General features: G+C 39.6%; 1 protein-coding gene across 6 annotated transcripts; it reads left to right on the forward strand.

Annotated features, from left to right (window-relative positions):
* The first annotated feature begins 236 nt into the window (after positions 1-236).
* LOC135467793 (extracellular tyrosine-protein kinase PKDCC-like) lies at positions 237-15818 on the forward strand. Of its 6 annotated transcripts, none has more exons than XM_064745641.1 (7): positions 237-376; positions 6422-7253; positions 8959-9090; positions 11074-11282; positions 11872-12128; positions 12541-12717; positions 13475-15818. In XM_064745641.1, exons 2-7 carry the CDS (start codon positions 6594-6596, stop codon positions 13555-13557), a joined length of 1518 nt encoding a protein of 505 aa, XP_064601711.1. In that variant the 5' UTR covers positions 237-376; positions 6422-6593; the 3' UTR covers positions 13558-15818. The 6 variants fall into 6 exon arrangements, with proteins under 6 accessions (XP_064601711.1, XP_064601712.1, XP_064601713.1 ...); XM_064745642.1 differs by lacking the exon at positions 237-376 and adding an exon at positions 1260-1387; XM_064745643.1 differs by lacking the exon at positions 237-376 and adding an exon at positions 3586-3641.
* The last annotated feature ends 9307 nt before the right edge of the window (positions 15819-25125 follow it).

A 25125-nucleotide genomic window follows, 5' to 3' on the forward strand; every position in this document is an offset into this window, starting at 1 on the left:
GCCAGCGCCGGTCCCCTGCCCCAATCACCAACCCTGCTTCCCCGGTCTCCATGTGCCAGAGAAACAGCAGGCTGCACCAAGCCAGGAAGCTACAGGACCGAACCCAAGGAAGTGAGGGAGAGAATTAGGAATTGTCCTGACAGATGCGAGCGAGGTGCCCGCCAAATTCCCCCTCACTTTAGTCACCCGCTCAGCCTGGGCTGGTGGTACTCCTGTACAACTCCCGACCATAACACGGCAGCATTCATCTATAGCCTGTCAGCGACCCACAGCCCGTTCTAGACAGATTTACCCGTTGTCCACGGTGCTATGTACACTGGCCAGCATCGATACACCTCCCCGATCAGTGGAAATAGCCACATGGGACAAATGAGTTGTAAGTATACCGAAGCCAAATTCATACGCGGTTTTCTATGCTTTATGCACGCCTCCTGTGTTTATGTAGTTGAAAAGCTATACTGATGTCAAACATCTTGTTACAACAATGTACGAGTGGAGTACCGAACTTATGGAAAAGAAAAAAATGCCAGAGTAAAGAATTCCTGGGGAACTGTACATCACTTGAAATCATAGAGGCTGTATAGATTTGGGCATTTGTTTTCTTAGTCGTACATCAGTTTCGGGGTTCTCAACTGTTCCCACTAAATCCCCAGTCCATCGGGTTGATTGACAGCCTGTGATACTTCAGACGTGAGTTTTTGCTTGAAGCTTTTTTTTTGTGAGTGTAGCCTGGTATTTCCATTGAGGCTGTCTTGCGAACCGTAAAGGCCCCTTATCTCTTCAATGAACCACGGCGACTAGGAGCTTTAATTATCATAAACTACCCGCTGAGGTTTATTATTGCAGGAATTAAACACTCATAACAATTTGTCCGCGATGGTGGGATAAAAATTTTATGGCTTTGTAAAAGGCTACTTGGCCCAGGCGTTTGTTTCATTGAAATGTTTATGGGTCTGGCGGCGGATTTATGGCCGTTTAATTAGATTTAATTCCTCGCTCCGAGGGCTGAATACGTTTTTCTCTCTCCCCGAAGGTATTCGTGGTCGAGCTGGGATCTGCGTGGTTTGAACGCTCCACACCGTCTCACATGGGTGAAAGTTCGTGTACTATAGGCGTTCATATTTAATAATATGGTTCTATTTGGCGCTGCATACTTTATTGGCAATATCGGGTGGCCATGAGATTTGTGGCACATCGTAAAGCGTTTAGGACCGTGCTAGGCGATCGATCCGGCACGTCATAAATCCTTCCCCCCTAGACATGGACGATCTGCTAGAGGAAGACGGCCCTTCCCTCCTCCATTTTTGATTTACGAGGTGCGGTATTTTGTGCGCTGTCTCTCCACACGACGACGATTGCCCGGGAGCCATACAACTCACCTAATCGAGTAAGCTTCTAGCGATCTGCTCACTCCCAGCTCGACTAACACTGTTATTTGTCGAGGCCCACGCCAGTCATTGTTAGTTAGACATGTACGGTAGAATTTATGGACGTTCCCAGCTCATATTTTCAATATGGTGTGTCTTTCACTTATACATTATAGATGATAGAGCGCTTTATTATGACTGTCTGTCGATTGGCGTCCTCTCCATATAACCATGGACACATGGCGTTTCTGTATTTGACTTGTTTTTGCCACTATAATGTTTTCGGTCCAGGGTATTTATTTGAGGATGTATTCGACGCCCCAATAAGATAAAATCACTGCTATCGATGTCAGAGGGTGTAACTAAAGTACAAATTATCATTTACCATAAATGAAAATTATGTTTCATGCATGCGGATTCAGAAATCAGGTTTGCAAGTTTGTGATATCGTATATAAGCATTATAATGTTTCTCAATTATCACGCTTTTATGTTGTAATAGCTATTGCTTTATTCCGTTTAGCGTTCACTATTTTCCCAAATTCTCAAGGTGTTAAAATAGGATGTGAATTTTTAGGTTTTTAGTACAATTTTTCTGACCCTTGTGAAACCAGTTTAACCGTTCGAAGATCATGTATTTATACGATTTTGGAAATATTTACGGACGCGTACAACAGATGCGAAGAACTTTATTACTAGGACGACAATATTATTTTATGGTATAGTTTTGCTAGAGAAAATGTTTAGATGTGATAGATGACATAGATGCATCTGCCGTGATATATGTTTGTCTGTACTGTATAGCCAGATAAAACAACCTGGATAGGTATGCCTTACCTGTATGTTGCATTCGGAGGTCTAACGCTAGCAAATTAAACACACTCGAGTCCCTAATGGCAATTGCTTAACAATTCATGGGAAATTTGGAAAATTGATCAACAGTCAGCACCATGTACCAATCGGCCGTTAGTGAGCTGCGGCCTTGTCGAGTGATGTAACCTTTCGCATGAGTGGAACGTCTTTTTTTGTAAATTATCTTCATCGTTACATCTAGTGAATCTTGAAGTGAACATTTGATGAATATGGGGCGAGCAAATGTACCAAGATAACACAAATTGAGTTCATGTTGCCAGCAGTATAGGCTGACAATGATAGCATGTATTTACTGTTATTGTTTACTAGCGTTCGTTCCAGATGCCGCTTCAACTTGACATACTAGTATGTGCACATCTATTGTGACACATTGCCTAGTCAAATCTGTTTATGACTAAAACAGTTGTTCTAATTACAGTTCTTATGATTACATTTGATTGCATTGAACAATTTGCCTGTGGGTACAACGAGTTGTTTACAGTGTTTAGATAGTTTAAAGTGTCTTTATATAAAACTGTCAGTGTATTTCAGTGGATGTCCAGAAATATTGCATATGAGGATGTGTTGTTACTTATACCACGGCTCCCGAATGCCCACTATTTCAGGTCACCCAGTATATAAGTGCTATAATTCTCCTCAGATGCAAAATTTTAACATAACCTTGTTTTAAACTAAGCTGCAGTGATTTCAAAACACCTGTGTACAATAGGGGTCACTTCGTTAGTAGGCCAACATACAAGATGCCGACATGGTATATACGTGTAATGTATATGTATTTCGTTCTGTGGTGTATTGAATAACACCGGGTTGTAGACGTGATATTGTTAATTTCAGTTGGCCACTGCTAAGTATGCGAGAGATGACCTGTCAATCAAAGCTTTTAAGAGAGTAAATTGAGGCGAGACAGGTAAATCTATATTTGATTTCTCACGTCTTGCATGCACCACAACGCCAACTTGAGAGAACTGCCATAATTTATTCCCTCCGTGCGACAGTCCATTTATAAATGGCCTACTCGAACATCCGCTCGTTAAACATCGAGAGAGCGAGTCAACACGGTGTAGAGCTGTCCACTGATTTCCTGGGTAACGCTGGATTGTGTAAACATCTACCACAAATCAATGGCACATTATTATTTTAAAAGAAAAGGAGATAAGTCCACATCTCCATGAACACGCGTGGCGTAGGGTTTAGCGCTGTGAACAACACCATTAAGTTTGAGCACTCGAGAGAGGCGGAATTGATAAGGTTTGAATTTAGACATTCTTTGACAGCTAACGTCTTGAGAATGAATGTTCCACAGGGGGCTGAGACAAGTCTCATTCAAATGTCTTGATGGAAAGTTAGTGGGATGTAAAAAAGTACACATCAAGTCTTAACTTTGCTGAACTAGGAGATCGATGTAAGTGTAGAATTTTTTCTTCTGTTGTGACAGACTCATTGTTTAGCTATGTCCATTTCTTTTTCATGTAAGAATGTAGTAAGGACAAGAACGATGCACCAAGCCAAATTCCATCAGTTAACCGGAGCATTTGAACACAGCCTTAATTGGGTAGTCGTTACCGCTCTAATGATGTATACATGCGTTTCATTTGCCAGACCCCCTGAACACTTTTCGCTCCCTAAGTAAACATTGAGAAGCCGGTGTTTATAGCAGAGGCGAATCCCTGTGGGTGGGTGGCACATGCAGCTTCAATAAAGCATAACCTGACCGGGGATGCCTATAAATATTTCGGCTGGTTGTCAATAATGTTTTGTGGGTGACTTCAGGCGGCTGTAGCTAGTTAGCTGGAACCAAATCTACATGGAGAGCCGTGTTTAGTTTGCGCTGCTCATCTGTAGAGGATAGAGAGAGAGGTGCTGGCGAGAGGTCTGATCCGAATTTAACACTACATGTGGTCAATGCGAAAGTAAACAACAGGCGCTCGATGGGGCATGTTTTGAATTCGGTACCTAGTCTGTCGTCCCGTGGCAGTGGGATGTGGAATTGTAGTTCACCAGCTGCTACCCTTAGCTCTATCCCTCTCCCACATGGTTGAGTTTGCACGACAGAAGGAGGCTGAGACGAAAGAGGACACCGTTCCCGTGGTGTGCAACGAGTCACGACGTATACAAGTTGATATTATCGCCAACTGAATCTTTGATTCGCTTTGACCCATTGATTACCCTATGCAGGTTTTCCCCTGCATCTAACTCAGCCTTTCCGTGGGGTCGTTAACCGCGCGCAGAACGTCTCTTATATGCTGTAAATCTAACGGTATATACCGGGTAATTTTACCCGATATTTCAGGCACAGTCGCTTCCTCTGTGTCCCGTGCTATTGGGGGACCGGGTTTTTCAGGCCATGTGGGTAAGGGAAGAAATCTACACAGAGCTATTCTGTATGTGGACAGTTGACGGCTTGTGACACCTGTCGGGTGAGGTAGGTTAAATGGGGGACAGCGACTGTCTAGTCCCTAGGCAGATGGCTCCTTTCTGAGGGTATAAACTGCTTAGCAATGACACCCCTCCGGCTGTTCCCTAGACTGTGATAGATACACAATAACTTACAAACAAGGGTAACGGAGATGGGAAGCCAAATCTGACCTAATCAGCTTAAAGCTGCGCCATACATTAGATTCCATCTTGTTCCATTTATGTTCCACCGTCTAGTTAGAAAAAGGTCCGACCAAGCGGACGTCAGAAGTGAACAGAGCTTGACGTTTCGCATAAACATTTTATCGTTAGGGCTGCTTCCCCCATTTTCCTGGGAAAATACTGAGCGAGTCGGCGTGGAGTAGGCATATGTCGCTCTGACAGCTGTCCATCATCCGGCAGCTTACACACAACCAAGCCCTGTAATCGACATCTTATTGATTTAGGCTATAAATATCCTTGCGCGATACGTCCGCCTGCCCTGACCCATCGTCAGTAAGCTGAGTTTTGATTTTCATATTTTGACGCTTAGACTATTATATAGCCGTTATAAATCACACGTTTTGTACACCTTATATAGATGCTAGGCGGACGGTAGATTCCCAGTTGAGACGTGCAATCCAGCCACTATACAGCGGACCTATACCGGCGTAGATTGGAGCAGGCACATGTATTAATGGGTTCGTACTAAACGAAACAGTCTATTCTAGAGGAATAGATTGACATTAACAGGTGCAGGATCGTATGGCTGTTTTGTTCCGTCGGGGTTAAAATGTTAGGGGTCGCAGAAGAAAGGTCTTTTTTGACAGGTCTGCTATTCGCCGCCTATCAAATGTACGGTAACCACGTACCTAGTAGCTTAGAGTTGTAATTGACAAGGCGTTAGTGTGCTTAACATGTAGATGGCAGAGGTGTTTAGGCCTGGTAAAATCTATGTGGCACCTGTATATTATATTGTCAACACAATCCCAAGCACTGTTGAAGGGTGAGCTGTAGTGAATCAGGCGAAGTTATAAAGCGTGTATGTACCGCGGCCGTGACCAATTATATGTCCTTCGTAGAGCTCTGTCACAGGTCAAAACCAGCTCTTACTCCCTCTTTCTTGTCGGAATCCTTTTTTTTGTCCATTTTCTTTCAAATTTGAGATTTCTGTGTCGGTATGTTTGGTCCAATTATGTGTCTATACAATACGGACTTATAGTAGGATTTATTCCGTGATTCCGAACAACGGCAGCAGTTTAAGGGGGTAAGCCTTGTGTTTGTAGACTATCCAGTCGGGTGAAATAGCCATTCATAGGCTGGCAAGGGGAGACTGGGCTTCCGTCCCTCAGGTGCCGCGTCAGTGGCGATTTTGTAAGGCTTTGTAAGACCGCTGGTTGAGGTAAAGAAACCTGAAGAATCGGCCATGAAAAGAGTTCTAATTTACCGAGCAAATAAGGCTGCGTTAATCATTGTTAATAGACTGGGACCCGAGGTTCGGCCTGATACGCCAGGACAATTCTGTTTGTGTAAGCCGATTACCGCTCGCAGTTAGCACATTTTTCCAGCAATGAACAAACTGACAGGGCGTTGGGGACTTAATTGGTAAGCACATCATGGCCAGCCTGCTCGCCACATTATTTGTTCATCATGTTTGGTTGGTACCGCGTTGACAAGAGTTAGGCCTATGCGACATACAGTTGGCGAGTCCACCAGTCCTGACCAGACTCCCTTTTCTCTACATGTTAGTCGGCGTATTTTCAGATTTTCTTCTCAAATATTTTTCAGAGTTTGGCCGCTGGGTCAAAGGACGAGTGGTGGCAACATAACCCTAATGGCGGGCAAGTACTGAATGAGACAGAGCTTTTTAATTGGAGAGCAAGATTGCCGCGGAGGGTCTGTGAAAATGTGAGACGATACAAAGAAGTGGCATTCGTTAACTGGCAGCTGCAAGCTGAGGATGGTGACACGGTCTTCCAGATTCTCTACCTACCTGTGGTATATCTGCGCATCCAGCATCCTCATATGTCTCCTTGGAAACCTGGCTATACTTCGATCCAGCTTCGAACCTCTATCCGAAAGCAAGGATGAGGATGACCTGCATCAGTTAAAGCCGGACAGAGTGGACGTCCTCAAACATGGAGGACGATCATCGCAGGGACAGTTCGCTGAATCGATGGCCTTTCGGGGCGAACTTGTTTTGGAGCACAGCTTAAGGAAATTAATGGAAGACACTGACAACAATGAAGGCTCAAAATATGCCCCTACTGGAAATAAAAAACGGGCACCCTTTGAGGAATCGCTGCAGTATAACCATAACCCACCTAAAGTCTCCAAGGAGATTGTCGAAACCGATTCGCCTACGTCATTAATAGGCTGTGATGATTTACATAAAATTACCGATGTGACTTACATCGATTCAGGATGGACGAAAGCAGTATATAAAGGTCGTTACGATGGGAGACCAGTGGCGATTAAAACAGTGGATATTAGTGGACAAGAGGTGACCACATGTACAGAAAAAGGATACGCTTTGACGGAATGTTACCATAGAGCTACGCAGAAAATCTTGAAGGAAATTGTACTGTTGCAAGGGATTGAGCACAGCAATGTTATCGAGGTAAGAATTATTGAATTTGGACATTTAACACAGAATATACACGTACTTCTAGTCTGTACCTTGTGTATGTATTGTTATAGCACTAGTTAGGATATGTACTATCCTTCATGGCGCGTCTCAGTTGTCCCGGGAGGTAGGCGGATATCTGATGATTGACCACTTATGATTTTCAAAGAAACATACACGTATTTGTTGTAACTATCATTTGTGACTATTTAAGATGGAAAGAAAACATTGAAAGCATGGACATACAGTGCACGCGAATTTTTAAGTGGTAAATATCACTTGCAGTATAATGTATATCAGATTGTACTGTGCATAGCAAATGTGCATTTTTGATAATGAACAGTGTTGTGATAAAAACTGAATGCTATTATGGAGTTTTAACAACAAAACATCCCGTGAACTTCTCGCTGTTTAATGACAATTGTCAATTTGTCAAAAAATCATCATAATTATACATGTATTTACAAGGATGCAGAATGGTCAAGTGTCGATAAAATTGAAATGTTTTTTACGAATTAGCATGGAGGATTTTGCTAATAATGTGACGTTTGGAATGTCATTCCATGCGTTTTGTAAACTGAATGCCAAGCAGCTGCCTCTACTGAGATGAGAGTTGTCAAAATGTGGTGTTTTGTGTCAGTTAGTTAAAGAAAGAAAAAAGCAAATTAGCAGTTTTACTACGAATTTGGCGCATGTCAGGGTGCGCTATTACGGCACGTATTTTATTCCAGTGCAGGCTGCATTCTTCGTGTTTATGGGTATACTGCTGCTCTTTGTTTTATCTTGTGTGCAGTCGTTAAACAACGCTTTGACCTTAAGAAAGCGTTTTTCAAAATTTGTTGTTTATCGACACACATGTCTCTAATTTGGCAATCGATGAGTAAACAAGCCTAATATGACAACTTCCGCAGAGCGCCGAACAGAACTCACGTTTTAAAAACAGGGTCGAACTCTTGGCCTACGTGGAATAGGATTTTCATGTACTGTGCCCGATTTTCCATATATATTTTGGCTCTATGAATTCACAGCGTATATATAATATACAGATTTCTAATTCTTTAAACTTATCCATTGTTTTGTCTGTATTATTATATACCATTTCAACGGACAACTCTCCTGCTTACTCCTGTGTTTTCAATGTACAGAACAATGTATATGTTTGCTGGATTTTTGGTACTTTTAGTTCCGATAATGGCATGATGGGTTGCTGTATATAAAGTAAGTGGATATTTTCCGACAAGTTGGAGTCAGACGTTTACGTTAGTGTTGTGTAAAACTTATTGTTATCGTTTTCCTGATCTGAGCAACCTTATGCGGCATTAGCTAAAGCGATCTGATAGTGTCATCAAGATATGATCTTCTACCGTGTTCTGTTCTCCTGTACCCACAGCTCCTTCACTCTAGTTCTGGCACAAATGATGTAATCCTTAAGCACGTGCTATTGCTGTTAAGGTAGAGGATAAGGCCATAGGGTGTGAACAGAGACCTGTGATAAAGAGGCTGATGCCTTCTGTTCGCCGTCTGTTTATTTAGCCTGGGGCAGGATTGAAGTAACACAAATTTACCCATGGGCCACGTACGATCGTTATCACACCGGGTAGGCTTATAGTATTCAACTCCTCTGTTATCACACCTGAGTTCTAACTAAGGTATCATATGATTGGTTACCAACATGCATTCTCTTCTCTTGTTATTTCAGGTCCTTGGTTATTGTATCCCGGACAGACCGTACACGGGAGAGCCTCATACTGTTGTTACCATGGTCACCGAATTGGGAGAACCAATCGACATTATTCGCCTGTTGCAAATGTGGTGGGAAGACAGACTAAGAGTGGGTTCAAATCTAGACATGCTTCATTTTGTTTTATTCAATGAAACATTTTTTTCAGGTGTGAATCACGTGCACAACGACGAGGAAAAAGGATTCCGGAAGCAAACATAAATTTTGATCATAGATTACAAATATTGAAGATGGTGGTGCATATTATTTTTCTGTAAAGTGTGTTAAGGCATAACTAAAACAGTCCAATTAAAAGGATTAAATAATATTAATGATGATAATTAATCCATTTCTGCCGTAAAGTTGTTCAAATACTTTGACGACGTTATATCATAACTGCTTACCAACAAATTCAAGCAATAACCCTTTTCTACAAGTAGATTTTTAATAAAATATTTTGATAAGATTATGTAATTTCAAAATCAATGGATGCAGAGTTCTTGATCCTTTCTCTTTAATATGTATAAATATTTGCTTTAACTATGTTCACACAGAGTATGTTGTTTCTAAGCATTGTCTTGTTGAAAATGTATCCAAGACAAATCTCACTAGCTTTCAGACAAAAATGTGGCCAAATATTGGTGCCCTGTATTGTTAAAAAACCCAGTTGCCTTGTTAACTGATTATGGTTTTCGTGGGAAAAATACCAGTCAAATATTAACACATGCACGCTTTTTAAATTTGGAAACTTGTGAACATAACAATTTGTTTCACCACGCATGTGCTCCCGCTTGGAATTAATTTGATATTTTTAATACATGAAAGAAACTTATTAATATCTGTTCAGAGTATGTAAGACGACGTTGTATGGGATAGGAACCTCGTCGAATGGTACATGTACACGGTGACGTTATATGACACCGAGGACCGAGGTTAAATACTCGGGGAAGGCATTCAAACAACAATTAGTTAAGTCAAGTCTTACGTCCACATAAGTAAGATTACATAGAGGATATGCATACTTTCGTCATAATACCAGTGAATCCACTTGACATTTACTGGTCTTTACGGATAGAAGCTCGCCAATATGCATAGGAATAATGCATTTGCGGAATAAATATTACATATGATATTCTATCTATACATGTTGCAGCCCTGTATGTATTTATCATCAGTCCAGTAGGTAATAAAGTTACATCCAAAACGTAGACAGATAGTGATACAAGTGTAATGGCATTGCTATTCACCATTTTATTGTAGATAGGCATGTGCCCGGTTTTGAGCAGAAGGTTGACGGCTGAGGCACGGTATATGTAGCATGTGTTATCGTGAAAATGGTACACTGCTATAGACTTAAGCTGCGCTACAAGCATTATAGCTTCAGTCTTCGACGAGACTTAATATTAAGTTATATTAAGTGTATAATAAAGAAACACTTATTAGGTTAATAAATACAAGTGCTAGTAAAGCTAATGAAGGAGGCCTAAGGTGGTCCACCGTTGGAGCCTATTGTTTAATGCTAAACAGATTCCATTGCTCAGTGTAACGCGCGTTCATGTATGTAGGCTTGGCATCGAAACTCACTAATACCCCGGATACATCACAGACATATACTTGCACACAATATAACAGCTTGCTTTGTAATATTTTTGAAGGCGTATTATGTAATACAGATACGTACATGTACAATCTGTAAATGCAGAACTGACGAAAGATAAGGTATAAAATTAGAACTTACAGGTCAGTCTTAGTGCTCGTATACTCATTCATGATAAACAAATGCAATGTTTGGAGAATTTCGTGAACGTTGTTTTAAATATCTTTTAATACTAGAACGTTACTAACGTTATCATCAAAGAAGCTTTTACCAAAACGTTTTGCAAAATTCGTTGTTTATATGACGCCATAGCAGCTGTCGTCTCAGAGGGAAAAATAGACGACAAACTGTAGAAATGTAATGTTGAAGGCAAAAACTATGTATTCGAAACACCACGGGATACAACGCCCACCATGTGTCTACGTATAATATGTATGCATCGAAGGCAGTCTTGGGATTTGGCATCAGTTTTCACTTAGTCTGTCTGTATGTTTCAGGTAGCCTATGATATGACAAAGATCGTTCACTTCCTCGCTCGAACTCCATACGGTTCCCTGTCCATGAACGACTTCCGGCGACAGCAGTTTGTTCTGGTGGACGGCGAGCTGAAATTGTCTGACGTGGACGACATGGGAATGGAGGAACCTTCATGCCAAATCGACAAGGATTGCGAATTGTTCTTCTTCAACGATAATCTGACTCTAAGGTACAGCTTTGAACACATGGTATATTTAGTCCTCTGCCACATCATTCTTGGGTATACTTCTGTCCAAAGTTTAAGGTTTTTCTTTCAACACAGTTGTTCACTAAATGGTACAGATGTTGACACTGTACAATTATAGTTGTTTTTAAATGTCAATCTGGCACTCGCGTCCAAATGATAACGACAAATGTCCATTTATAACCACCAAACAGTTACGTACGACTTTGTTTAATTGCATGATAATCGTCATTAAGAGGGTGGTGAACTGACACAACCTGTAAACAGTGGAAAATCTTTGCGCAAATTTTGTGCGTTTTGATTACCTTTTAAAAACTAGGCATATTTACCTCTGATTTGTTAGGCTAATTTAAGGTGAGTTGTAAATGGTGGGAGTGATGACTCCAGTTAAATGCCAAGGTCAGTTGCACAGAACTAAATGTCAGGATATAACGATATAAGTCATTTTCTGATGACTTGTTGTATATTATAATGAAAGTCATTTCTCAGGAAAATGGACAGGATTTTTAGTCTTCTCATAAACGCAGTGCTTCTGCTTTGACCATTTCGCTATACCTTGTCTTTTATTTTCTAGGACACCTTGTGCATCGGGGAGATGCATTGGTTACAACGAAAAGAAAAATGTCTTCAATGCTGGTCGGCATTTCACCACTTTTTTGTTACCCCATGGTGCTCCGAAGAGACTTCGACCAGTCATCGACAAAAGCGTGGACGGATTCGGAAATGTTACCATGACAACGGACCAGCTGTTACAACAAATGGACAAAATTGTGAACATGTACAGGTCCGGAGTGTATCTTAACCGGACCAAGCCAGAGGATTATAAAACTTGTAAGTGGCCGTTGATGTTGTACGGTATGTTGTAGCTGCAGGAATGGTTTGATTTACCGCGGAGAAATTGACAAATCTCCTGACACAGAAGCCTCTTTCGAACAAGCGTGAGCTGAAACACGTGACCTCGTTTGGGAAAAGCTGCTTGTCTAAAGGGAGAACCTATTATATCGATCGTTAACACTTATCTCTATTTCAACATTTTAGTGTGTTGATGAACGGGCATAGTTCAGTGTAGATAGTATTTGCATACCATTTGGTACGCTATGAGCCCGAAAAATGTACTTCCGAAAGTCCGCTCAAAACATATTTTTAGATGGGACCAGGTCACGGAGCGAGCATAGAAATATTTATGACGAGTGTCAAACCACTTTGCATTATAATCTCAGATATTCTGAATTTTTTTTTACAGTTTACAGGGAATACAAAAACAGCGACACACCAGGTCATTTCGACTATCGCTGTAAATTATCACTTTCCGGAAGTGGTTGTACCATCTCAGTGTTCGACCAGAGAGAGGCTGAAGACATGTGTAACACCGATCCGGAGTGCCGGAGTTTTGTGATGACATCACAAATGACGTGGACAGGTACAATGATACTTAGCATAATGTTAGATGTAGGTATAATATAGTATCCCCCCCCCCCTACTGTAATGCGGGTCACTGTCCCATCAGTTAAATATTCTCGAGTAGGGCGTAAAACACCAATTACATAAATAATTAAATAAATAATTAAATAAGATTCTTTTGCTGAACACTGCGACTTTCTGGTGTAATTTAATGTAATATGAAAAGAGGTTATACCGGAGATTTTTGGCAACAAATCCATATTCGACATAAATGTAATAATAAATCAAATTGTAAGGTTTTACCAAGAATACCTCAAGATTATTATTTTTCTTCAAATGTCAGAGGCGTACATGCACTATTTATAGTGTTAAAGATATTTGTTTACTCAGGCTATTCTAAAATAAGAGCAGTCAATGAGTTAGATATGCGTTGATCGGTTTTTGCCACTTAACCTCTTAAGATAGTCTAAACTCATGAATGTACCGATAGTTTGAAAATCGATACTTTCTTGCGGACCTCGTCTTAATTCCATTATCCGGAATATATATAAATGGTTGTTTTTCTGATCACATATTTATGTTTTGTCATTCGCTTTAATAGAAAGTTTTAAAATGTTGGCGCTTCAAATTCTCAAAATGTATAGGTTCTTGTAACTAAAACAGTTATGTTTCAAATGAAGGCGATGACTTTGTTACTAAGTCAGTTTCCTGAGTACATTCCTTGTCTGGTGGTATCGTGGATTATGAATAATTCTTTTTTTTTTCTAAATCCACAGGAAGGAAAATTACACATTTAAAGAATGGATTCCGTAAACCGACTAGAAGTAAAGGCATGCGGCTGTTTGTCAGCGAAGAGTAATGTGCCCTTGGATGGTGTGTGACTTTTCTGATCGTCCAATGACTGAGGTATATTCTTGATGGAACGTTTACCTTAAAGCTCAAACACTCCAGTTATGAAGCAGGCAGACGACATGTTGGAGGCCGTTAAATTGAGATTGATTCATATTTATTTGCCGGTGCTGTTGAGGAATCTACAGGGTTTTAGTTAATTTTATAAAGTGTGGCTCGGTCGATTAGGAGTTGGATCATGATGTGGATATAATATGGTAATTTGCAAGTGTTGAGTGCTTAACTCTGGAGGATTGGTGTGTGATAAGTCAATCGTGGTTGTATCCGTACGTGTGCTTCTCATGCTATTAACGGAATATTTCAATCCTCCCATCGCCTAGTATTAGCTAACGACTTGGGCTAGCTCTCTAAATATTGAGGGTTCATTCGACACTGATTTCGTTAAAAAGGCATATACTTGTGGTTAAATCCCATGATTGATTCTGGCTTGAAGCATGCTGACGATACACCCAGTTGATGGAAACGGTGGGTTTGAGGTACCGGTACTAAATGATTATGCCACTGATGGTATAGTAAAACTATAAAATGGAAGACTTACTCAAGTAAATTAACATATTCCATTTGTACATCTTCCTAAAAAGAGCTAGTTTCACCCAATGAATATTATTGCTTCCCACGATCAGTGGCTTCTTACCTAATCTCCAAAAATGTTTGTATGTTTTGATATGAGTGTTGCGGTTGTTAGTGTTGATGTTTGTTGCGACATTTTCGGTAACTCATTTTATACATTTTTATGCGTGGTATACAGGGTAATGTACACAAATCTGTGATTTTGTATAATAGTCGTTTCTATATAATTTGCTGCTGAGCAGCGGTAGTAGTCATGGAGTTATGTCCCTTCCCTTGCTCGTGGTCAAGGGATAGCATATCGCGGTATTACGGCATTACATTCTTATCATGAAAGACTCGTTATCTTTTGCATAATATTGTGCTATGCTGTTTGTTGCTGTAAGAAATCATGATGGCATCTGTACTTTCTACATTCTTTTATATATGAAAAATTTCATCGACATTTCAATTTCATTACATATTTTCCATCTGCTGTAAAGGTAGAACTTGGAAAATATACAGAATTTGGTAAAACTTTCCCAAATTACGTTGACTATTAGCTTTTGTATACATTTTATGCAAAGAAATCCTTTCATTGTTTACTGACTTGAGTTTTTATGGTCTCCGGAAGTACATGGTGTTCATTTCCAATAAATGTAGCTTTAGATTAGAATACGTCTGTTAATTAGAACAGATAGAGCTGCTGATATTGTACTGTTTTTTATTCGTGGTCATTTAAAACACGTGACATGTTTATATAACGTGATCGATACAGGGTGTAGAGAGTTTCTCAACGAATCGTCTCCTCAGCATTATTTGATGTTAAAGAGTTAATACAAACAGGCATGCACACCAGACTTGCATAGTTCGTTGTATTTTTTACTCATTTGTACATAGCACAGAAAGAATAATAAAAATTAAGATTCATTTTTGTCCAGAAATCAACAACTGTTGTTCGGATCCTGCATCGCGTTATCCGTTTTTTTTATTATCTGGTTTTACTTGATACAGTGTTGTGTAATTCAAACTTGGACCCGATAGATGATACTTAGAATAACGTATATATCGTATCCCACATTCCACAAAAATATGGTATTACCTGATACCATAATGCATTATACCTTATATTTATTTATTTATTTATTTACTTGACTGGTGTTTTACGCTGTATTCAACTGTTATGGTAACTTTTTGTTGATACGAGAACCCCATTTCCAACCAATACACTAAACCAATCGCTTGCAAAATATTTAATTAAGCCAAAGCTTAATGAAAGTTTTGTAATATCTGATTATACTTCTGGTAGATACGGTTGCGGATGGTCGTTGGTTTCCCCGGGCTCTGCCCGGTTTCTACCCACAATAATGCTGATGGCCGTCGTATAAGTGAAATATTCTTGAGTATGGCATAAAGCACCAAATAAATAAAATAAATAAATAAATAAAAACTTCAAACGTCTCAGTGAATAATTAAAGGCTCGAATACACGTACAGAAGGACATCTCTAATTAGATTTTCTTCACTCTCTATACTACTATTCCTCACACAGACTTAATTTCATCACTAATTGTATCTGTGTTTCATAGAACTGGTCACCGCTACATTATCGTCAAATAAAACAAAACCTTTGCAGCTCCACTTCATGGGACGTTTCGTTGTTCATCGAGTTGCTTGAATTCCTCATTAATAACATCTATGTGAAATTCGGGTGAACCATGTATCAGCAGTAGTTATTCCAAGTATGGTACAAATTGCTTTTGGCTGACCTCTGCCTGTTCTATTATGAATAGGACTATATCCAGAAGCTATTAAGGAATAATCCCACCCAGGCCGGATCTTTCTTATTCACTAAACGGCATATTGATAATCCGCTAGCTTTAAACAATCTATATACAGCGATGGCTGTGAAAGATATATACATATTTTCTGGATTTAAAGAAAAAACTACAAAAAGACTCTCCAGATGGTACATGTTATCTGGACCTCTATTTGTACAAAGACTTTACGACAAGAGGGATAGTTTTAATTATGACACTCTAATTTATTCCTAGTTGGACAGCAATACACCGAAGGGTCCTGCACATGGCGTCAACATTTGCTTAGTATGTTTTATACTATGTTAGAACTAAATTACTGAATCCTGAAGAGGTACATTGGGACGAAAATTTGGAAACAAAACGATAACGTTTGTCCTATGTTATTAGCGACATGCGTCTGCTATATACGCAGGCTATACGGTAAGTGACACCAACCCCTAAGCCCATGCAATCCGCTACCCCGCCTGCAGTGTGAGCTGAGGTCAGCGGTCGACATATCACGTGTTAGTGTCAATATGGACACAGTGTCAGGCTATGACAGGTATTTTGTATGTCAAACCTCCCCATATCTCTCTCAGTCTACGGTTAGTGGACGTGATCAGGCGAGTTTATTATTTCCCGCTAATCTGTCGTTCAGTTACGCTAGCACACTTCGGCGGTGGCAGCCTACAGCCAGTGACTGCATTTATAAACAATTCTCCAGTTACCAGTCTGAGCAAAACTCGCGTTATACATTACTTCCATGCATGACATGTTGACTCATCGTCAGTGCGCAAGTTACAGGCACAGGGTCTGAGTTAAATGAAAAGAAAACTTCGCCCATGAACTATTCAGACACGGATTGCTTGTCAAAATCGGGGACCTTCGTATGACAAGTAACGAAGTTACTATCAACTTTGAATCAACCACATCATGTATACTTTGAGTTTTCCGCACTACCGTTTGGGTTGTCCAATGTGGGAAAACCGTTTTGGTTTGTACCCGGAGAATTCGAGATATCCGGCCCAGATCACTCCAACGTATTGGGTGCTCCCATGCTTTCAATTTTATTGTGTTTCTGGACCTCCATGGCCCAGTGGTTAGGGCATGGGAGCCTCTCACCAATGCAGTCGCTGTGAATTCAAGTCCAACTCATGCAGGCTTCCTCTCCGGACGTTCGCGGGATGGTCTGTCAGCAACCTTTGGATGGCCGTGGGTTTCCCCGTTCTCTGCCCGGTTTCTTCTCACCTCCCTATAGTATAAGTGAAATATTATGGAGTATGGCGTAAATCACCAATGGAATAAATAAATAAACTGATTTCTTTCGGTTTTGGCATGCGTTTGTATGATACGGTAAACGTCCTCCAGGCTTAATACATTTCGATACAGGCACAGTGACCACAATATTTGTCTTGTCTTTTAAGGCGGTGACTAAAATATTGCCAGGAGCTTCTTACCAATGCGATCGCTGTGAGTTCAAGTCCAGCTCATGCGGCCGTACGTGAGAAGGTCTTTCAGCAACCTGCGAATGGTCGTGGGTTTCCCCGAACTCTACTCGGTTACCTCCCACAATAATGCGGGCCGCCGTCGTATATGTGAAATATTCTCTTATTCTCTTTGTTTGAGAAGCGTTTCCTTTTTTTCTGACATATCCTATATGGTATATATGGCTCGGGTAGTAAATACGCAATGGTTGTAATTTGTATCTGATACTTAACACAGTGGTGACAACATTTACGATGTAATTAGATGGACATGGTCCACAGGACACCGACGGCACATACTTCAAATACTGATTACCGGTTATTTGAGTCTACCGGTCATTTACCACAGTCTCCCTGTGGTAAATGTCTAGGTAGTGCTGTATGTGCAAAAACAATCCTTTAAGAGATTTGGCATGTTTGTTAGCATGTCTATATACAGTCTGATTATCAACAGAAACGCTTAGAAGAGAGCAATCATATAACACATCGACATTCGTGTACGTTCTTGTATCTTATTATACAAACCTCAGGCATGACGTGTACTTTTTCATGGATGAAACAGGGAGCACAGGGAGACTGTGGTAAATGTCTAGGTAGTGCTGTATGTGCAAAAACAATCCTTTAAGAGATTTGGCATGTTTGTTAGCATGTCTATATACAGTCTGATTATCAACAGAAACGCTTAGAAGAGAGCAATCATATAACACATCGACATTCGTGTACGTTCTTGTATCTTATTATACAAACCTCAGGCATGACGTGTACTTTTTCATGGATGAAACAGGGAGCACAGGGAGACTGTGGTAAATGTCTAGGTAGTGCTGTATGTGCAAAAACAATCCTTTAAGAGATTTGGCATGTTTGTTAGCATGTCTATATACAGTCTGATTATCAACAGAAACGCTTAGAAGAGAGCAATCATATAACACATCGACATTCGTGTACGTTCTTGTATCTTATTATACAAACCTCAGGCATGACGTGTACTTTTTCATGGATGTAACTTTGAAAACAGTAAGGGAAAACGGTCTCAGATCTTACGAATAGTAATAGGTGACATGAGACGGTATAGCAGAGCATGAGAAGCAGGGTCCTGCATGACGATCTGTATGTTGTTGAAATAGTTATACCTATAAGAGTTGTCTCCCTTGATTCAACACAGTTTCATTATTTACTGGTGTGCGGTCATTGTCAAAAATATTTTATCAGCACAGTCGAAACTGGCCTCACCGGTCAAAAGTTTGTGGTCTGCGTTGAAAGCGACGGATTAGATAACAGTACCAGTGAGGCATGCATACAAAACGCGCCAAAATAATAAATAATAAGCGTGGGTGCTTCAGCTGTAGCTGTAGGTGAGATTAGATACACCGTATATCAATCTGACGCAAATATATTCACTGTATTCAGCCTATATCCATCACACAGCATAAGGAACAGGATCATATTTTTATTATTATTAATCTCAGCACAAGAGTATCTATTGCAAAATACAGGCATCGTGGTATCACGCCATCTTACAGGAGAATTAGCACAGAACAAGATGATTTCCACCATTTAGACGAAATGTGGAAATGAAAGATGAAATTACTGTACGGTACAAGCAACATGATTACTGTCCTCCTAACACAAACTATCGCATGCATGAGCATGCTGGTTATTCTCAACCTAAGAACAACTATTGCAAAATGCAAGCATGATGATTATTGTCCGCAAAACACAAGCAATGGGATTTTTCTCCTCATCAGATGAACTACCACAGAACACAACGATAATAATTTATTCTGTGAACTATAGCAGAAGACAAGCAACATGATTATTCTTCACCGTGCAGATGAACTATAGCAGAAGACAAGCAACATGATTATTCTTCACCGTGGAGATGAACTATAGCAAAAGACAAGCAGCATGATTATTCTTCACAGTGCACTATAGCAGAAGACAAGCAACATGATTATTCTTCACCGTGCACTATAGCAGAAGACAAGCAGCATGATTATTCTTCACCGTGCATTATAGCAGAAGACAAGCAACATGGTTATTCTTCACAGTGGAGATGAACTATAGCAAAAGACAAGCAACATGATTATTCTTCACCGTGCAGATGAACTATAGCAGAAGACAAGCAACATGATTATTCTTCACTGTGGAGATGAACTATAGCAAAAGACAAGCAGAATGATTATTCTTCACCGTGCATTATAGCAGAAGACAAGCAACATGATTATTCTTCACCGTGGAGATGAACTATAGCAGAAGACAAGCAACATGATTATTCTTCATCGTGCATTATAGCAGAAGACAAGTAACAAGGTTATTCTTCACCTTGCATACCATCTACGGCAGAAGACAAGCAACATGATTATTCTTCACCGTGCATTATAGCAGAAGACAAGTAACATGATTATTCTTCACCGTGCATACGAACTATAGCAGAAGACAAGTAACATGATTATTCTTCACCTTGCATACGATCTATCGCAGAAGACAAGCAACATGATTATTCTTCACCGTGCATTATAGCAGAAGACAAGCAACATGATTATTCTTCACCTTACATACGATCTATAGCAGAAGACAAGCAACATGATTATTCTTCACCGTGGAGATGAACTATAGCAAAAGACAAGCAACATGATTATTCTTCACCGTGCATTATAGCAGAAGACAAGCAACATGATTATTCTTCACCGTGCATTATAGCAGAAGACAAGCAACATGATTATTCTTCACCGTGCATACGAACTATAGCAGAAGACAAGTAACATGATTATTCTTCACCGTGCATTATAGCAGAAGACAAGCAACATGATTATTCTTCACCGTGCATACGAACTATAGCAGAAGACAAGCAACATGATTATTCTTCACTGTGCATTATGGCAGAAGACAAGCAACATGATTATTGTTTACCTTGCATACGAACTATAGCAGAAGACACGTAACATGATAATTCTTCACCGTGCAGATGAACTATAGCAAAAGACAAGCAGCATGATTATTCTTCACAGTGCAGTATAGCAGAAGACAAGCAACATGATTATTCTTCACCGTGCATACGAACTATAGCAGAAGACAAGCAACATGATTATTCTTCACAGTGGAGATGAACTATAGCAAAAGACAAGCAGCATGATTATTCTTCACAGTGCAGTATAGCAGAAGACAAGCAACATGATTATTCTTCACTGTGCATACGAACTATAGCAGAAGACAAGCAACATGATTATTCTTCACCGTGGAGATGAACTATAGCAAAAGACAAGCAGCATGATTATTCTTCACAGTGCACTATAGCAGAAGACAAGCAGCATGATTATTCTTCACAGTGCACTATAGCAGAAGACAAGTAACATGATCATTCTTCACCGTGCAGATGAACTATAGCAGAAGACAACTCTGAAAACTCTCGTGTTTCCGTTTGCGAAGTCTAAAGTTAAAAGCCTAAAGGCCACTTGTCTTCCATCCGTATGGTGTACATATCTTTCCGTCACTTCTGGCATAGTTTCACTCTTTGTATTGTCCTTTAAGACGGGCACTCTAGTTTCCTCACACATAATACTGTTCGCCATCGTATCAGTGAAAAATTTTACTCAAGAAAGAATACTGTAATATTCTTCACCTTATAAGATGAATTGTTTGAATAATCCGAAAACACGAGCAGCGTGATTATTATTGTCATAACGACTAAAAACCATAAGCATACATATATATGTTTTCACATTAAACAAAATATTATATACAAAACACAGTTAAGTAACATGAATAGGGTCCACTTTCCGTTTCGACGAACAACACAGACCAAAGCAATACGGCTAATATCCGCATGCATCGTATAAGTGAAATATTCTTGAGTACGGCGTAAAACACTAGTCAAATAAATAAATAAATAAATAAATAAATAAATAAATAAATAAATAACAAAGTGTTCGATTTGCATAAATATGTGGACAACTAGAACTCGAACGGCAATGCTGTGTTCAACTATCCAGAAATGGGGAAGCTGAACAGTGAGAGGCCTAAGAACGTTGTTGAACGGAGCTGAAGACGAATGAGGACAAGCCGTGAATGAGACTTATTTAACTCTGTCGACGGTAACTACATATATGTTGAAGGCACGAGAGAGGATGAATTTAAGAAGTATAACTACTGAGAATGTTCCTACAAAAAGTCCGTTAAATCCGTTCCCTGAGCAATAATGGATAGCATTTCCGTCCGGGAATCTAACTCATTAATCCTTTGCTGATTACGGATTAATTCTTTATCTGGAACAGATTAATTCGTTTCTATAGACACGGCTTAATCCGTTAGATCGACGAATGTCGAAAATGCAATCCGTAATCACCCAGGGAACGAATTTAAAGGAATATTTTTTGAGAGTATAGGCCCAAAAAGGTTATTAACTATACTCAAAGCTTTCCTCTTTCTGGATATTAAAACCTTCTTTAGCAAAATTCTATATTTTGTCTTATGTATCCCAAAATATTCATCGAATAGCCATATGTATACACTGAATGCAAAAGGACTGCGGATTCCGAACATACTATCAAAACTTTTGTAGATAAAAAATATAAGAGCTGAACAAAAAAAAATTTCATAATGTTATTTTTCTTACTAATTTCTACATTTTCAAGGTTTTATTTTCCAATTTGTACTGAAAAACTGTCCTGCAGGTTTTTATCATTCATCTCAGACGTATTTCACAGTGGTCATTTTCTCATGGATTTTCTAAATATTAACTTTAATACTAGGAAAGATATCCAAAATCTGTTTAATGTTTTTTAGGGTAAGTATTCAACTGCATGTATATGCAACATTTGAAAAATTTATTTTGGAGAGCTAGAGATAAAAGGTATTTTACCACAGGTTCCAAAACAGAACAGGTTCCATATATAGATGCACAGTATTTGAATCAAGGTAGTAAACAGAGTGATAAGTACGTAACCATTAGATTCATTAAATCGGGCTTGATTTAATGAATATGAGTTAAGCAAGGAACACAGTGTATCACAGACTTCGCACGTGTTCTGATGCCTGTGGTGAAATAAAATCCCGTACTGTAATACTTAGTAACCAAAATATAGCACTTGCTCCCAATTATGTAACGTTGTTACATTATACTGTTTAGCATTTCTATCCAAATATTAAGTATTCTTGAGTAAGCAAAATTTTGACCAATCAGATTCTCGCGTGCTGGTATGAGTCTCCCACAGGACAGGTCGTCCAAGCCTCTACATGCCACATAACGACGTCATCACTGTCACCGTGATAAGAATATCACACAGCATGTAGGCCTATTCCTGTCAACTCGGTATTGGCTGACACCATCTGGAAAACAGTGTAGGCCTATATATACGGTATCTTTTATGTCCCCCTGCTTGATTCAGTATGGTAAGCCTACATAAGCACTAAACGTCTTGCTAGACTGTACGCTCTTCGTAATATATTTATGTGTACAATATGACAACTTCTTAATCCAGTAATGTTTCGCCTTACAACTTACTCCACCTTAATTTGATTCTCAGCAATATTTTATTGAATTCTTTGATACAAGTTTGTGTTTGAAGCTATCGTGTTTGGTGAGACGCTCGTGTACATTGCCTGTTAACAAATCAATGGACGGTGTCCATTTAAAGAAAAAGGTTACTGAAAAGAATTTGTATGAATACGTTATTTTACTTTCTCTTTGAACAGTTTGTACTGAAGAAGAAAGAGCAAAATGATTTTTTTCTGATGATGAAGGGTTTACGACCATATTTGGCTTCACATTATTTTTCAACACATTTAAATATACACGGTTACTTGGTGAGAGACGGCTTCATACAAGTTTGAATTGTCTGAAAATTATGTATGGAATATTTTAAAAGATTTTAAAATTAGTTAACTTTTAGGAAGTCATCCCTCAGGAAAACAAATAAAATGTTTATTTTTTTGATTGGTGTTAGGCGTATACGCCGTTCTCAAGAATATTTCACTTATACGAATGCGGGCATCATTATATGGTGGAAAGAAAACCGGCAGAGCCCGGGGAGAATACATAACCATCCGCAGCTTGCTGCAGACCACGCTCGGCCGAACAGGAAGCCAGAATGAGCTGAACTTGAACTCACAGCGACCGCCGTAGTGAGAGGCTCCTCGGTCACTGCGCCGCGCTGGCACCCTTATTACCATGGACACGCTAGACAGTTTCGGGAAAAGTCTTTGGTTGATGATGAAAGCTTCATTTTTGATGATACTTGAGGAATTCTCGGAGTAAATCTATGTGGATATAATGTGACGCGTCTTCAACTTCTCTGTCCTACCTAACCCGAAGGTCAAGTGTTAACTAGGTTTACAAGTACGTTTGGTGCTTGAATTATAGTCTATTTCTTTCTATATAGAGAGTCACCTATATTCAGCTCTCTGTAAAATCAGTCATTCTCGCTACCAAAATTGCCTTTAGTCAGTGACACGTAACAACACAAGCTCTACACATGAATATGTTGGAAGTCCGTATTCTTGCAAAGAAAATCAAATTACAAAACCTTTTCTAATTTATAACGTTAAACTCCATACGCTCAGTTTCGACACCAAGAACGCGTTGCCTCGGGTGACGTCATAATTATTTTAAAAAACCCATGGCATCCTGAGGAATGGGCGTGGAGACTGATTTGTTTTACAATAGGTGCACCAGCGTGCGGTTAGAACAAACTCCACGCAGTAACACAGCCTACACTACACTCAACGAATAGACTACATTGTGTTTTATAACAGAATTTCCTATCATCCAGCTTTAAAACCATACTGCCATGAGATCGTATACTGCAAGAGATAAAATAAAATTAACATTAATAAGGTTATATTATGGTAAACGTGTTAACAATTTCAAATATGACAGTGTTATGAAGAGGGCTTACAGTAAAACAGCTAGCAGTTTCGGTAACTGATGTCGACCTCCGTCAAAAAACGTTGAACTCCGCCCAATATCCAGCGTCTTGCTGATTTTTGAATGATTATGACGTCACTCAAGGCTATGGGTTCTTGCTGTCGAAAACGAGCCTATGGACTTTAACATTATGCATTAGAAAAAGTCTTCTGACTTTCCTTGTAATGATATGGACGTTCAACATATCAATGTACAGAGCTTATGTTGTTTCGTGACTAAAGAAAAATTTTGGTAGTGACTACGACTGATTTTACAGACAGCTGAATGTTGGCGACTCTATAAAGGAAATAGACTATAGATGGTCCTGAGGCAAGTCACTGATCAGCTGAGGACTTGACACGTTTGAATTACGGGAGAACTTACACCTAAGGCTAGCAATGAAGGGCAGTTTGTGACATTTTTACAAGTTAGCAGCTCTGTTGAAATATTTACTGCTTGCGCGTGATGAATTTAAGGACGCATGTTACCGTCTGTGCTGTAAATGGTCAATAACTCCTGAGTGAAAAGCCTGCGCCGTAAACTGCAAGGGTTATGTCCCTTTACCCAAGCGATCAATTCATGGAGACGTTGACAATGCAGAGATAAGTGACACTCCAAGTTTGCCATACAGAAATCTTAACGAATCTGAATATCCTAAAAAAGGAGTTGGAATAAACTAGAAGATTGTCTTAACAAGAGGAAAGCCTGGCACGTTTTCAAAAAGCGATCATGTGATCTTATACTTTCCATATTGGCCCATACGATCATTTTGTTTAGTAACCAGAGCCT

The sequence above is a fragment of the Liolophura sinensis genome, chromosome 6 (genome assembly GCF_032854445.1).
Source record: "Liolophura sinensis isolate JHLJ2023 chromosome 6, CUHK_Ljap_v2, whole genome shotgun sequence".
Taxonomy (NCBI): domain Eukaryota; kingdom Metazoa; phylum Mollusca; class Polyplacophora; order Chitonida; family Chitonidae; genus Liolophura; species Liolophura sinensis.

What these genes read in the sequence shown, in the direction of transcription:
- LOC135467793 (XM_064745641.1), top strand. Translation starts at nt 6,594, where the DNA reads ATGGTGACACGGTCTTCCAGATTCTCTACCTACCTGTGGTATATCTGC. An exon ending in AGCACAGCAATGTTATCGAG is followed by an intron (nt 7,254 to 8,958) that starts GTAAGAATTATT and finishes TTGTTATTTCAG; the next exon opens with GTCCTTGGTTATTGTATCCC. An exon ending in GGTGGGAAGACAGACTAAGA is followed by an intron (nt 9,091 to 11,073) that starts GTGGGTTCAAAT and finishes TGTATGTTTCAG; the next exon opens with GTAGCCTATGATATGACAAA.